Source organism: Carcharhinus amblyrhynchos, chromosome 20 (assembly GCF_965287045.1).
Source record: "Carcharhinus amblyrhynchos chromosome 20, sCarAmb.v2.hapA, whole genome shotgun sequence".
In the NCBI taxonomy this organism is placed as follows: domain Eukaryota; kingdom Metazoa; phylum Chordata; class Chondrichthyes; order Carcharhiniformes; family Carcharhinidae; genus Carcharhinus; species Carcharhinus amblyrhynchos.
Genome location: NC_137343.1, coordinates 44,654,064 through 44,666,458, shown reverse-complemented (window position 1 = coordinate 44,666,458; position 12,395 = coordinate 44,654,064). Strand labels below are relative to the sequence as shown.

At 42.8% G+C, this 12,395-nt stretch overlaps 1 protein-coding gene across 1 annotated transcript; it reads right to left on the bottom strand.

Annotated features, from left to right (window-relative positions):
- Positions 1-5,017: 5,017 nt before the first annotated feature.
- On the bottom strand, positions 5,018-10,209 carry LOC145356149 (immunoglobulin lambda-1 light chain-like). Its single transcript, XM_080208758.1, has 3 exons — positions 10,161-10,209; positions 9,674-10,021; positions 5,018-5,340 (listed from the first exon to the last, which is right to left on the bottom strand). Exons 1-3 carry the CDS (start codon positions 10,207-10,209, stop codon positions 5,018-5,020), a joined length of 720 nt encoding a protein of 239 aa, XP_080064884.1.
- Positions 10,210-12,395: the final 2,186 nt, after the last annotated feature.

The following is a 12,395-nucleotide window of genomic DNA, read 5'->3' as shown; positions in this document are numbered from 1 at the left end:
GCTTTGGTGGGGCCGAGTTGCAAGCCCCACCGAGGGGAATGAGGGGAGGGGGTGTTCCTCTTGCCCGACACCAACTCTCAGCTCAGGCTGTTAGATTAGTGTTTTGACATAGTCCCGACTCAGCCAGGCGAATAATTGTAGTGCGGACAGGATGTGGCACTTGAGTGACTCTGAATAGGGCACTTAAGGGCCTCAATAGGCTCAGAGATGCGTTTGCCGCGCAACTAATTTGCTCTTCCTAAATGGAGGTGATTTCAGACCATCACAATAGAACAGATCTGTGAGGCGACGGTGAACTAAAGCTGTGTGCTTTCAGAGTGTATAAAGACCCTGATATGCCTTGAAATGATGCCTACAAGGGAGAGCATGTAGAATGGGAAAAGAAGGGTGGCCAGGGGCATATATTTGAGTTCCTAGCATGGGAGCAGGAAGTGGAGCCATTGCAGATAATTCTGTGGATATTAGTTGATAAAATGTAGCCAGATCTGGAGAATAACAACATAAGGACATAAGAACTAGGATCAGGAGTAGGCCATCTGGCCCCTCGTGTCTGCTCCACCATTCAATAAGATCATGGCTGATCTTTTCGTGGACTCAGCTCCACTTACCCACCCGCTCACCATAACCCTTAATTCATTTACTGTTCAAATATTTACCTATCTTTGCCTTAAAAAAACATTCAATGAGGTAGCCTCAACTGCTTCACTGGACAGGGAACTCCACAGATTCACAGCCCTTTGCGTGAAGAAGTTCCTTCTTAACGCAGTCCTAACTCCGTTCCCCATTATTTTGAGGCTATGCCCCCTAGTTCTCGTTTCACCCACCAGTGGAAACAACTTCCCTGCTTCTACCTTATCTATTCCCTTCATAATCTTATATGTTTCTATAAGATCTCCCCTCATTCTTCTGAATTCCAGTGAGTATAGCCCCAGTCTACTCAGTCTCTCCTCATAAGCCAACGCTCTCAACTCCCGAATCAACCTAGTGAATCTCTTCTGCACCCCCTCCAGTGCCAGTATATCCTTTCTCAAGTAAGGTGACCAAAACTGTACACTGTACTCTAGGTATGGCCTCACCAGCACCCTATACAGCTGCAACATAACCTCACTGTTTTTAAACTCCATCTCTCTAGTAATGAAGGATAAAATTCCACTTGCCTTCTTAATTACCTGCTGCACCTGCAAACCAGCTCCTTGCACAAGGACACCCAAGTCCCTCTGCACAGTAGCATGCTGCAATTTTTTTTTACCATTTAAGTAACGCTGTTATTCCTAACAATGTGGATGGGCTCACATTCACCAACATTGTACTCCATCTGCCAGACTCTCGCCCATTCACTTAGACAATCTATATTCCTTTGCAGACTTTCAGCGTCCTCTGCACACTTTGCTCTATCACTCATCTTAGAGTCATCTGCGAATTTTGACACATTACACTTGGTTCAAATCACCTATGTAAATTGTAAACATTTGCAGTCCCAACATTGATCCCTGCGGCACAGCACGAGTCACTGATCGCCAGCCAGAAATACATCCATTTACACCCGCCCTTTGCTTTCTGTTAATTAACCAATCCTCTCTCCATGCTAACACATTGTCCGTTTGATGGTAACTGGTGTGAGAGTAAGAACAGTACTTGAGGAGAGACAGCAGTTAATGGTATCAGCGAAAGTGGGGGCAAAAAAAGAAAGTTGGGTGATCAGTAATTTAGTGGAAATATGGTCAACATGGGTCCAATGGAGAAAATGAGTTGTGAAAGCGAATGAGGCGACATGTAAGGAAAACAAATCCGATTCAACTATGATGCATGCGAAATATTTCTTCCTCATTTCGCTCCTAAATAGCCTCGCTTTAATAAAAGAGTGTGCCCTATTATTCCTGGGTTGTGTTATTTGTGGAAATAATCTCTCTGGACCTACCATATCACATTCGTTGATCATTTTAAATACTTCGATTAGGTAGATAGAGTGCAAGGGAAGGCAGACATTGAGTTGCCTTGAGCGATTTAGCACAAATATGTTAGTGTTCCAATCTGTATTCTCATGAAGAGTTTTAACTCTGCTATAAGCAGGCAGTTTAGCAAAGCCACACAAATTGTTGCTTCAGCCATAACCTCATATCAATCAAGAAACAGGGGATCCTGAAACATTTCCAGTCACTTTTGTGGGAAATAACAGTGTTGGAAAGTTATGCCTTCTCAAGTAGATGGTGCCTCTGGCCGTTTGTATATAAGGCAGTTCCAAGTAAGGACAAAGTTCAACGTTTTTTGCTGAACCAGTGTTCCTCCATCTTATATTGGTATTCAGTATGCTTCCACTATGCAACATGGTCCAAATTGTCAGAACATGCTCTTGACTCCATCTACCGTCAGGTGCACTGTTTTAAGATACTGTTTCCACAATCCTTGCTAAAATAGAAATGCTTTTTTAAAATTACTGGATTGTAATTTTGGAAATAGCTGAGTTTCTTCTAGTGTCTGGGGGAGATTCACCAGAATGTTGCCTGTGCTATGGTTATTTTTCATAAGGCAGAGAAAGCTGAGGTGTTAGCTCATCGAGGTGCACAAAATTATGAACGATATAGACGGGAAGAAACCTTTCGCCTCAGTAGAGGGGTCAATAACTAGGGGGCATGAATTTAAAGTAAGGAGCTGGGGATTTGAAGAAATTCTTCTTCAGCCAGAGGCTGCTGGGAATCTGGAATTCATTGTCTGAAAGGATGGTGAAGGGAGGAACCCTCACGGCATTTAATCAGCATTCTGATGAGGAATTGAAAAGTCATTGCATGCTGGACTACCGGCGTAGTGCTGGCAATTGAATTAGAATAGATAGGTTTTGGTAGTCGGCACAGACGCGAAGAGACTCGTTATGGGCTGGATACTCCCCTGTAGCTTTAAAGGGCGAGGAAATACCCAGCACGGACAACGGAAATGCCCCTTGACCTCGGGCGGAAATTTCCGGTCTCGATCGAGCGAGACCGTAAAAACCCCGCAGCTCAGTGTGAAAACCGAAATACAGGACTCCAGATGTAAGAACGTAAGAAATAGGAGCAGGAGTAGGCCATCTAGCCCTTCGAGCCTGCCCCGCCATTCAATAAGATCATGGCTGATCTGAAGTGGATCAGTTCCACTTTCCCACTTTCTCCCCATAACCCTTAATTCCCTTGTCTATCAGAAACCTATCTACCCGTGACTTAAATATATTTAGCGAGGTAGCCTCCACCACTTCAACGGGCAGAGAATTCCAGAGATTCACCACCCTTTGAGTGAAGAAATTCCTCCTCAACTCTGATCTAAACTGCACCGTCCCCCCCTCATCTTGAGGCTGTGATCTGATCAAGACTGTAGACAACAGAAAGAATGACTTCCTCACTCTTTATTTTCAATGCCCTTGTGATATAGGCAGGCATTCTGTCTGATATCTAATTTAACTTCTGTTCATGAGGTTTTTAGTGACTGATGTACAGGAACCCCCAAATCGCTTTGTTCATTCAAAGCATCTCGCCTCTTTTGGTGAATATTTCGAGCTGCTCGCTATCATAACTTGGTCACAGAATTCACAGATCCACTCACTTAGTTTATCTATGAAATTCTACCCAACGGTTATCCAGCTTCCGGTGCCTCCTTAACTTAATCTGATCTGCCGACATGTTTATAAAACTCTCTAACCCTCAATTTGATCGGCAAAATGATCTCGTTCCAGAAATGATCCTCAGGAAACTTTATTTGCCACTTCCAGCCGATCAGGGAACAAATCCTTTCTCAGTACTTTCTCTCTCCTGCCCACAGCAAATTCCCCTCCTTTCCATTCAAATAAATAATTTATTCGTTTTGTCGCTGGGTCTCTTTTGTGTCTCCCTGTTTCGGACTCACTCACGGTTGAAAATCTTTCTCTGTGTTACCGCATCACACCTTTTCCTAACATTAAAGCCGCCTATTACACCTCCGCATCCTCTCCTCAGAGAAAAAATATTCATTTTCCTGATAGATACATAGTCCCAATTCCAGTAAAAACCTGGCAAATAGTTTTTCCACTTTCTCATGTCCCACAAGATCATTTTTGAGGTATGTAGACCATAGATGAGTACAATTCTATAAAAGTCTAATAAATCCCCGGATATTTTGGTTTGTTCTTCCGGAAGTGCACCAGCACCTTGTTTGCACTTTGTACCAACTGCGCAACTTTTTGCTACTTTTAACAATTAATGTCTTGCAAGCCCAAATCTAACTAAGAAATAAAGCAACGATATATCAAACGGATGTCCAGTCGACTTTGTGGAACGTGTGACGATGAAGTTTTTTTAAAAAAAGCAGACTTTATTCTGAGCTGGTTTGAGTCAATGCCTCACTGAAAATGCATCTGGGCAAGTTGACTTGTTAGTAAAGCGTTTGCTTCAGTATAGTAGGCCAATTAAAGCAATCGGATACTTAAAAAAATGATTTGCATGACCAGAACCTACATTGTATCGGGTATATTAAAAATGAAACAGTGACAGAATTTGCCCTGAATTTTCATTACCAGGTGGTTTAAAATGTCCGTCGTTTTATGTGTTTTTGTAAATCTCGGGATGCAGTTCAGCACTTTCAATACAATGGCGGAATATAACTAGACGATAAAAGTTGCAATATTCATGGTGTTAATTTAATGTCATCGATCGTCTCCTTGTTGCGCCTGGATGTCATTTGCTTTAAATAAAATGTTCAGAATACCACAATGATATAATCTAACTATTTAATTCCCTTTAGAATGTTGCCATTAATTGTTTTTCAGGGGAAGAGAGAGAATAACAGAACATTAGTCGCGATAACGGTACAATGATTTTATTACACAGCGGTGTCAATGACATTACACTGAAGCTTTGATCCATTCAGAGTGAACACAGTTAAATTGAAATTAAGGGAATCAGCCGATCTGCTACAAACTGTGATGAACTGTTTGAAATGTTCCACTATTTGCCGAATTTATTTGGAAATAAAACTTTACTAACGGCAAAATACAAAAACGCTTTAGATGCATGTATCACATACAGCTGGATCTGGAGATGCTTGTTCGAAGCGGGTTTGCTTGAGTCTCGTGTTTAACCACACAGGAGTAAAGCTCGTGTGAGTTCCACTCTGAGGCTGACAGAGTCAGATAACTGCTCACACTGAACGTGTTGTCCGCCTCCTGCTGGATCCGACTGGTCTCAACCCCATTCCCTCTGACGCTGCCATCGACAGTCCATTCAATCTCCGCAACTCCCGGGTTAAAACCGCTCACCAAACACACCAGGGTCGCCATGTTCTTCGCTGTGATTTGATCCGATGAAGGCGGAAGGAGAGACACAGTGGGGCTCCGTGGACCTGGAAAGTAGAGACAAGGATCGCACATCCATTAAAAATCAGCATAAATGACTGAGTCATTGTTCCACCTTCTTCAAATTGTTTTTTTTAAGTCGGTATTATTCTACAAGAATGTATAGATTTTATACATTGGAGTCTTATTGATGCCAAATGCAAAAAGGCCGGGACTCTGTTTCTAGAACATATACAACCTGAGAAGGCTTTTTTTTTCCCTGAAAGGACAGGAACATACAAATAAAATCTGATCTAAAGGAAATAGTGGAGTTTGAAATATTAAAGAGAAAAATAGGAAGGAAGATTCAATGCACCCACTTGTGATCTGAGGCAACGCAGCCCGAGCCAATGTCGCGAACACCGAGAATTTCAGAATAACGCTAATCACTCAGAATTTGGGGTCAATATTGGAAACTATGCTGACGGCTACATTTCTGTAGTTTGCAACTCCAAAACCTGGATTCCAAACAATGAAACCGATTGTTTGCTTCGGTCACCAGTTACTTCCCTGATGCAAGTCCTACAGACTGGACTGATATTTGGGTTTGTGAACATTCTTTGCCACGGCTTCACCCCGTGTCCCGCCCAGACCAACAGTGACGATGCAGCGTAAATCTTAACAAATATCTACCTGTCGCAATGGAAATGTTTGAAGACATTTTTTCGGAGTGGAGTGTCACAAACGATTTGTTGCAGCTGAGAGGAAGAGTTTCTAACAAATATTGTAAACAATTCAAATATACAACAATATAACTTAATGACACCCTCGAAAGGCCAGTAATAAATCAAACATGTCCTCATAATTATTTATCTCACACACCTTGTCGTTAAAGCAGATGGACTGTGAGATCTTTATGTGCTTCGGTAGGGAGCCATGATTCTGACATTGGAAGAATGATTCTACTTAACAAACACTTAATTGTGAGGATGTTCTGAGGCCGTGGTCGGCGCTAAGTCAATGCAGGTTTGCATTTTCGTTCCTTTGACATTAGTCGATATTCGCAAAGCTGAAAGGGCGTTGTATCAGAATCTTGTCTCTTTAAGTGACCATTTACCGCTTAAGTTACCATCTATCACAGTCAATGGGGAAACGCTCAGTAAATACGTTAATATATTGTAAGGCTTCGAAGAAAGGGTTCCGATATGAATATCCATTTCAAACTAAAAGTATCAGGCTAACCTTTTACAATTCGCCCTGACATTGAGGTATCATGTCGGCTGCAACAGCAATATGGGTTTTGTCGATGTCGGTAAAAAATCGATTGTCTTTGGAGCTAGAAATTGGTCTTATATTTTTGTTGGAATGTAATTTGGATGTTGAAACTGAGTCGGCAGACAAATGCCGCAAGCCCTTATTTCAAAACTGGCATCTTCTTCCTGCGCCCCCGAGAGTTTCGCTGGATCATCTCAAATGTTTGCACCGATGAGCAAGTGTGAAGATCGACTTCTATTTAGTGGACTTAAGTGAATTATTTTTACACCGGCATTTTCACCAGATCTGATTTCTTAAAGTAATAACTCAAATATTCAAAAGCATTTTTTCCCTTTTTACCTCATGCTGGTCCATTTCACCGTAGTATCGCCCAGTAAGCAAATGACTTGAAGAAGCAAGTAATAAAAAAGGGAAAGTAAGATTGAGAAGGGAAGAGACCCTGACCACAGTTTTCCAATCGGGCCCGGAGCAGGTTTGACTCTCGGAGGCAGGAAGAGAGATGAAATTGTCAAAGGGCGAAAGGCGGGTGGCATAATTATAGGCCAGTGAACTTAACCTCACTGAAGGGAGAACTAATGGAATAAACGCGGTATAATCAAATATAGCGATCACGGCTTTGCTGCCGGAAAATCTCACCCCATAGCGTTAATTGGTATTTTTGAGCAGGCAGCATGGAGCGGTGAATGACGGCAATATTTTTGGTATAGTCTACATGGATTTTAACAAGGCCCTTGATAAGTACACACACGGAATGAACAGGTTGGATCCGAAATTGGCTCAGAGGCAGGGAACAAAGGGTCCGTATATCAATGAGTGCCTGTATGATGTTCGATGATACAAATTTGGCAGTGTGGTTGCGAACAAGAAAGCTGGATAATGCAGGAAGACAATGGACTAGTTAGATTAGTGCACCGGCGACAAATGGAATTAAATGCCGAACAGTGTGAGGAACTGCACTTCAGGAAGACCAACAAGACAAGCGAGTACACTGTACAGATGGGAAAATGCCGAGAAATGTAGAGAAAATTAGTGAACAGAAAACGCAGGTCCACAGATTCTGAAGGCGGCTGAGCAACTGGATATAGTAGCAAAGAAGGCATAGGAGGCATTTACATTTATAAGCTGAGGTAGAGATTGTTAGAGATTTAAGGTTATGCTGAAACTGCTGGAAAGACGCATAGGAAAGATGTAATTGTACGAGAACGAGTACAGGGAGATCTAGAGGGATGTCGGCTGGAATGGAATGTTTAGTTATAAGTAAGCATTGAATTGTCCCTTTTCTTCGGAACAGACGAGGCTGGAAGTAAATCCATTTGAAGGCATAATATTCTGAGGTGTCTGGGCAGAATGGATCGGAAAACAGTATTGCCAATGGTTGAGGGGTCGATAAGAACAGGACTTGGATTTGTCGTTAGAAGTAGAAGGTTTCGCGGAAATTGGAAGGGAATAGTTTCACCCAGAGGGTTTAGGGGATGTGGAACCTACTGCCGGAGAGGCTGTTATTGGCAAATTAATGGTCACTTAAACGAACATAGAATGTGTAATTTAAAGGCTAATGAATAAATGTCAGATTGTTACTTGTGAACCAGTGCAGACACGATTGGCCAAGGAGATTGCAACAATTTTCCAAAGATATACCATTCTATGATTCTGCGAATATCTTATATTGCTTTTCTCCCTCATTGACGCACAGGAGCTACAGTGTGGATATCTATAAGGTACACTGCCGGAACTCCGACAACAGCTTCCAAACCAGCCATGTCTTCCACTGGACGAACACACGGGCACCAGATGCACGGCTACAACACCAGATGGTAAATCCCCAACAAGCCACACAGCATACCAAAGTAGAACTGTACCGCCTTTCCTTCACTGTCGCCTGGCCAAAATCTCTCAACTCCCTCCCTAACAGCTCTGCGGTGTACCTATGACGCATGGACAACATCGGTTTGAGAATGCGGTTCACCGTCACTTTATCCGTGGATATTAGGCGGGGTTGATGGGGGACGGTGCAAGGAATGTTACCTTTCTGATCACATTCCATGAATCAATCATATTGGCAGTAATCTCCATCTCTTGTTCTATTATTACTAACAGACAGTCCTAGAACCAACTACAATCTGAACGAGTCCACAACAATACTCAAAAACCTGACAACCTTATTCCGAGACATTCCAAAACAACTGATTGGATGGGAAGAAAATGAGCCGTAATTTCGGAAGAAAGCAAATATTCCGCACATCATTGATGTTTGTTACTGTGTGATCCAGTAACAATCAGGGTCGATTATTACGGGCGGAATTCCGGCAACAATATGGTTATTTTGGACACCCAGGATTAATGCAAAATATTAGGCTGAGAATCTTGAACTGAACGGTTTTTAGTGAGTTTGGGGACCAGTGGGAGTGAGTCGCACCCAGTCACCACACTATCATTCCGCAGACATAATGCAATCTTGCATTAAATGGAATGAAACAGCCGGATGTTAACGCTTTGAATGCAATTCTAACCCTTTAAAGCAGACTACAGGGGCAGCGTATGAAAGAACCTGAACCACTGTGTCCCTTCATACAATCATGGAATTATAGACCACTCTAGGTGGCCGATTGTAGCTTGTACAAACTTCCCCATTTAGCTCATTTGCATGCCTGTTTTTTCACTTTTGAAATGTTTATCGTCTTGCTAATTATAGTTCCGCTCGCAGTGTTCATACAGCTGGGGCACTCCACTCCTAACGCTGGCTAAGCGAAGGGAAACATTCCATCTTTCTAGCAATCGCCTTCTCAATCATCTCCTCGCACCGCCGGCTGGATCAGATGGTTCAAAATTCTGCCCAGTCCCAGCAGATCAGACCGGGAGCTTCCAGTGAAATGAGTTTCACTCGTAATTAAAATGCCCCTTTATCTATCACATAACTGAACACACTCCAGAAAATCGCCTAAGTTCTGAGCCCAGCTATCACTGCAATATCATTTGCTGCTGAATCAAAGATCCCCCATAACAATGTTTTAGGAGCAATCATTTTGATTTGCACTAATTCAGTCCACCTATCCGACCGTTTCCAAGTATATTTTGTTATTTAGAAAGCGTCACAAATGTTAGAGGAGAGTTAAGTGATTTACTTACTGCCCAGATTCAACTTCGTTCCACTCCCGAAAACGATTCTATTTGCACCGCTGGGGGTAGCACCACAGTAATAATCTGCAGCGTCCTCCGATTGAACGTTGGTGATGGTTAAATGTATCTTGTTACTCGATGAGTCCACAGACCCGGCGAATCGATTCGGAATACCCGAAGCCAGACCATTGTACCCGGACCAAACAAGCACAGGGGCGCTGTCGGGTTTCTGCCAGTACCAGCCCGCGTAGTTGCTGTTAATGGTGCCTCCGGACATGGTGCAAGTGATGGTGACGGTTTTTCCCGGTGAGGACGAAATGGATCCTGGTTGGGTCAGGACAGGATCCGCAATTGTACCTGGTGAAATGCAAAGTATTGTCAGTCACACACTGTGAAATGTTGAATATAGCTCACAATTCAGGTTCGTCAAAACACAAGCGCAGAAGCAGATAACGTGAAAAAATGAGCGTTACTTCAGGCCGACGTCCGTACTTACTGTGGAAACAGAGTATCAGTGCGGCGAGAACTCCAATCGATTGTGTCATGGTGAAGGTTTGGGGAGAGGAAGAAGGAAAATAAATCGTGACACGAACGCGCTTCTGAGTCCATTCCAACCTCTCCTTAAAAAGACTCAAACACCGCAGGGCGAATGAATATGAATTAGGTATGCAAATTTCCTGTCACGTGATATTAGGTCGACGATCTCCATTTCGGTATTGTCTGATATTTGCAGAATGAGCACGTCAGCCATTTTGGAAAAGAAGAAATATAAATCTCCCAATGCACAGAACAGCATGTAAAATGGCTCAATACCCAACCCCCGTCCCCCAGAAAAAAACAAACGGTGCAGTGAAACATAAAACAGATTAAATGAATCGTGGCTTGATGTCCCGAAGCCTCCAGATTACAATAAACAAATATTGCGGGCAGTAAGCTGTTTAATAGGCGTAACGTCCTTGGTGAATAAATTAAAGGCGAAAAGTGTGAGTTGAGATTTCATGTGCACACGGAGACGCCTAAGGCCAGACTCCGTATTAGCTTTTCGCGATGGATGGATACACGGGTAGGCAGACAGATAGACAGGGAAACAGATAGATAGGTCGACAGATAGATAGGTAGACTGAGAAATAGATAGATAGATAGGTAGACAGACAAATAGATAGATAGATATATAGATAGATAGACAGATAGACAGACAGATGGTTGGATAGATAGACAGACAGACAGCTGCAATGATAGATAGACAGACAGGCAGTTGGATAGAGATAGATAGCCAGATAGTTAGATAGATAGGTAGATAGATCGACACATAGATAGATAGATAGATATCTGAAGTGAGTGAATGATAGACAATCCTGGAGAAACAATTTATTTCCTATCTAGAATGTGATTGAGGTGCGAAGACTGCCCGCTCAGCTTTATTCAAGCGTTGCAAACCCACGGCTCGCACACTGAGTTAAGCCTTGGCAAAATAAAATGCTCTAGGAAACAGAGCTTTCGCATGACTTTCGTTGTTTGATTTGAGGGGTATATTTGCTGTCATAGGAAACAATGAGTTTGAGAATGTCAATGCATTTGCCGTCATCGGACTGAGCTGAAAATAGCAGTTTTTTAAAATCAGATTTCTGATGACCGGTTATCCTCCCCCCACAACACCACCCTCTCCTCCCGCCGCACGACAGTATTGCAGAAGCCATCGAACAATGTTCTATTGCTCCCTCATTTGAAAAATTAAACAAAATCTGGCAAGCCCTTTAAATGTTGATAACATGAGCTTGTCACACACCTTCACCCCATGTGTCCTTGAACAATTGGGAGAAGTAATATTTTGGTTATGCAGCTGAGGCGCACAGAGGAGAACGAGAAGAAATGAATTAATTACTTCGCCTGGAGAGCTGCCGATCGCGGTGCAGAGGCAGTTGTGTCAGTATAAAAAATTCGAGAACGTTGATCGCAGAAAGAGGGCAATCAGCCCATCGCATCCATGTCGGTTCTGTAAAGGAGCGATAGAACTGGAATTTCTGCCTTGGTCTTACTCCAGTTTTCCACATATTTTCCACCTTTTTGACAGGGATTGTTAAATCCTCTTCCACGAGCCCTTGATCCAGTTGTCTCCAGATCATTAAGAGTCGGAACGTATTTACCCACCACCAGCCTTCTTCTGTTCCTGTTCCCGAGTTATTTCAAATGTTTGTCTTCTGGTGATCAAACTTCCCGACATTTGAAGCAGCTCCTACTTTCTTTATCCAACACCTTTAAGAACATCTTTATCAAATCTACTGTGCGGCTCGAAGGAGAACAACTCCACTTTTCCCGTCCTTACATCTAACTGAGGACTTTTATCCTGGAAACATGCTAATACACCTTCCTGCACACTCTTCAAAGCTCTGAAATACTTTGGAAGAATATTGTCAAGAACTGAACTAATACACAAGCTGGGGTCTAACAAAGATAAAAGGATTAACATATTTGCTTGCATATGGACTCGGTTGTTGGAATTTTACTGACTCCCGCGTCGAACGAATGAAGGGTGGGGAAGGAATATTAAAATTTTACCATCAGTGGGAAAATGTCCAAACGGCGGTCAGGGAGAGGGATCAGGAACAGATAATTAAAGTTGTTAGGCTGAAAGTTATCGCAGGGTATTTACTGAAAGGATATGTCTCAGGTCCACGTCATGCAGTGCAGTCAGTACCCAGGGAGCGAGAGGTATAAGGCCTTGCCTGTGGGT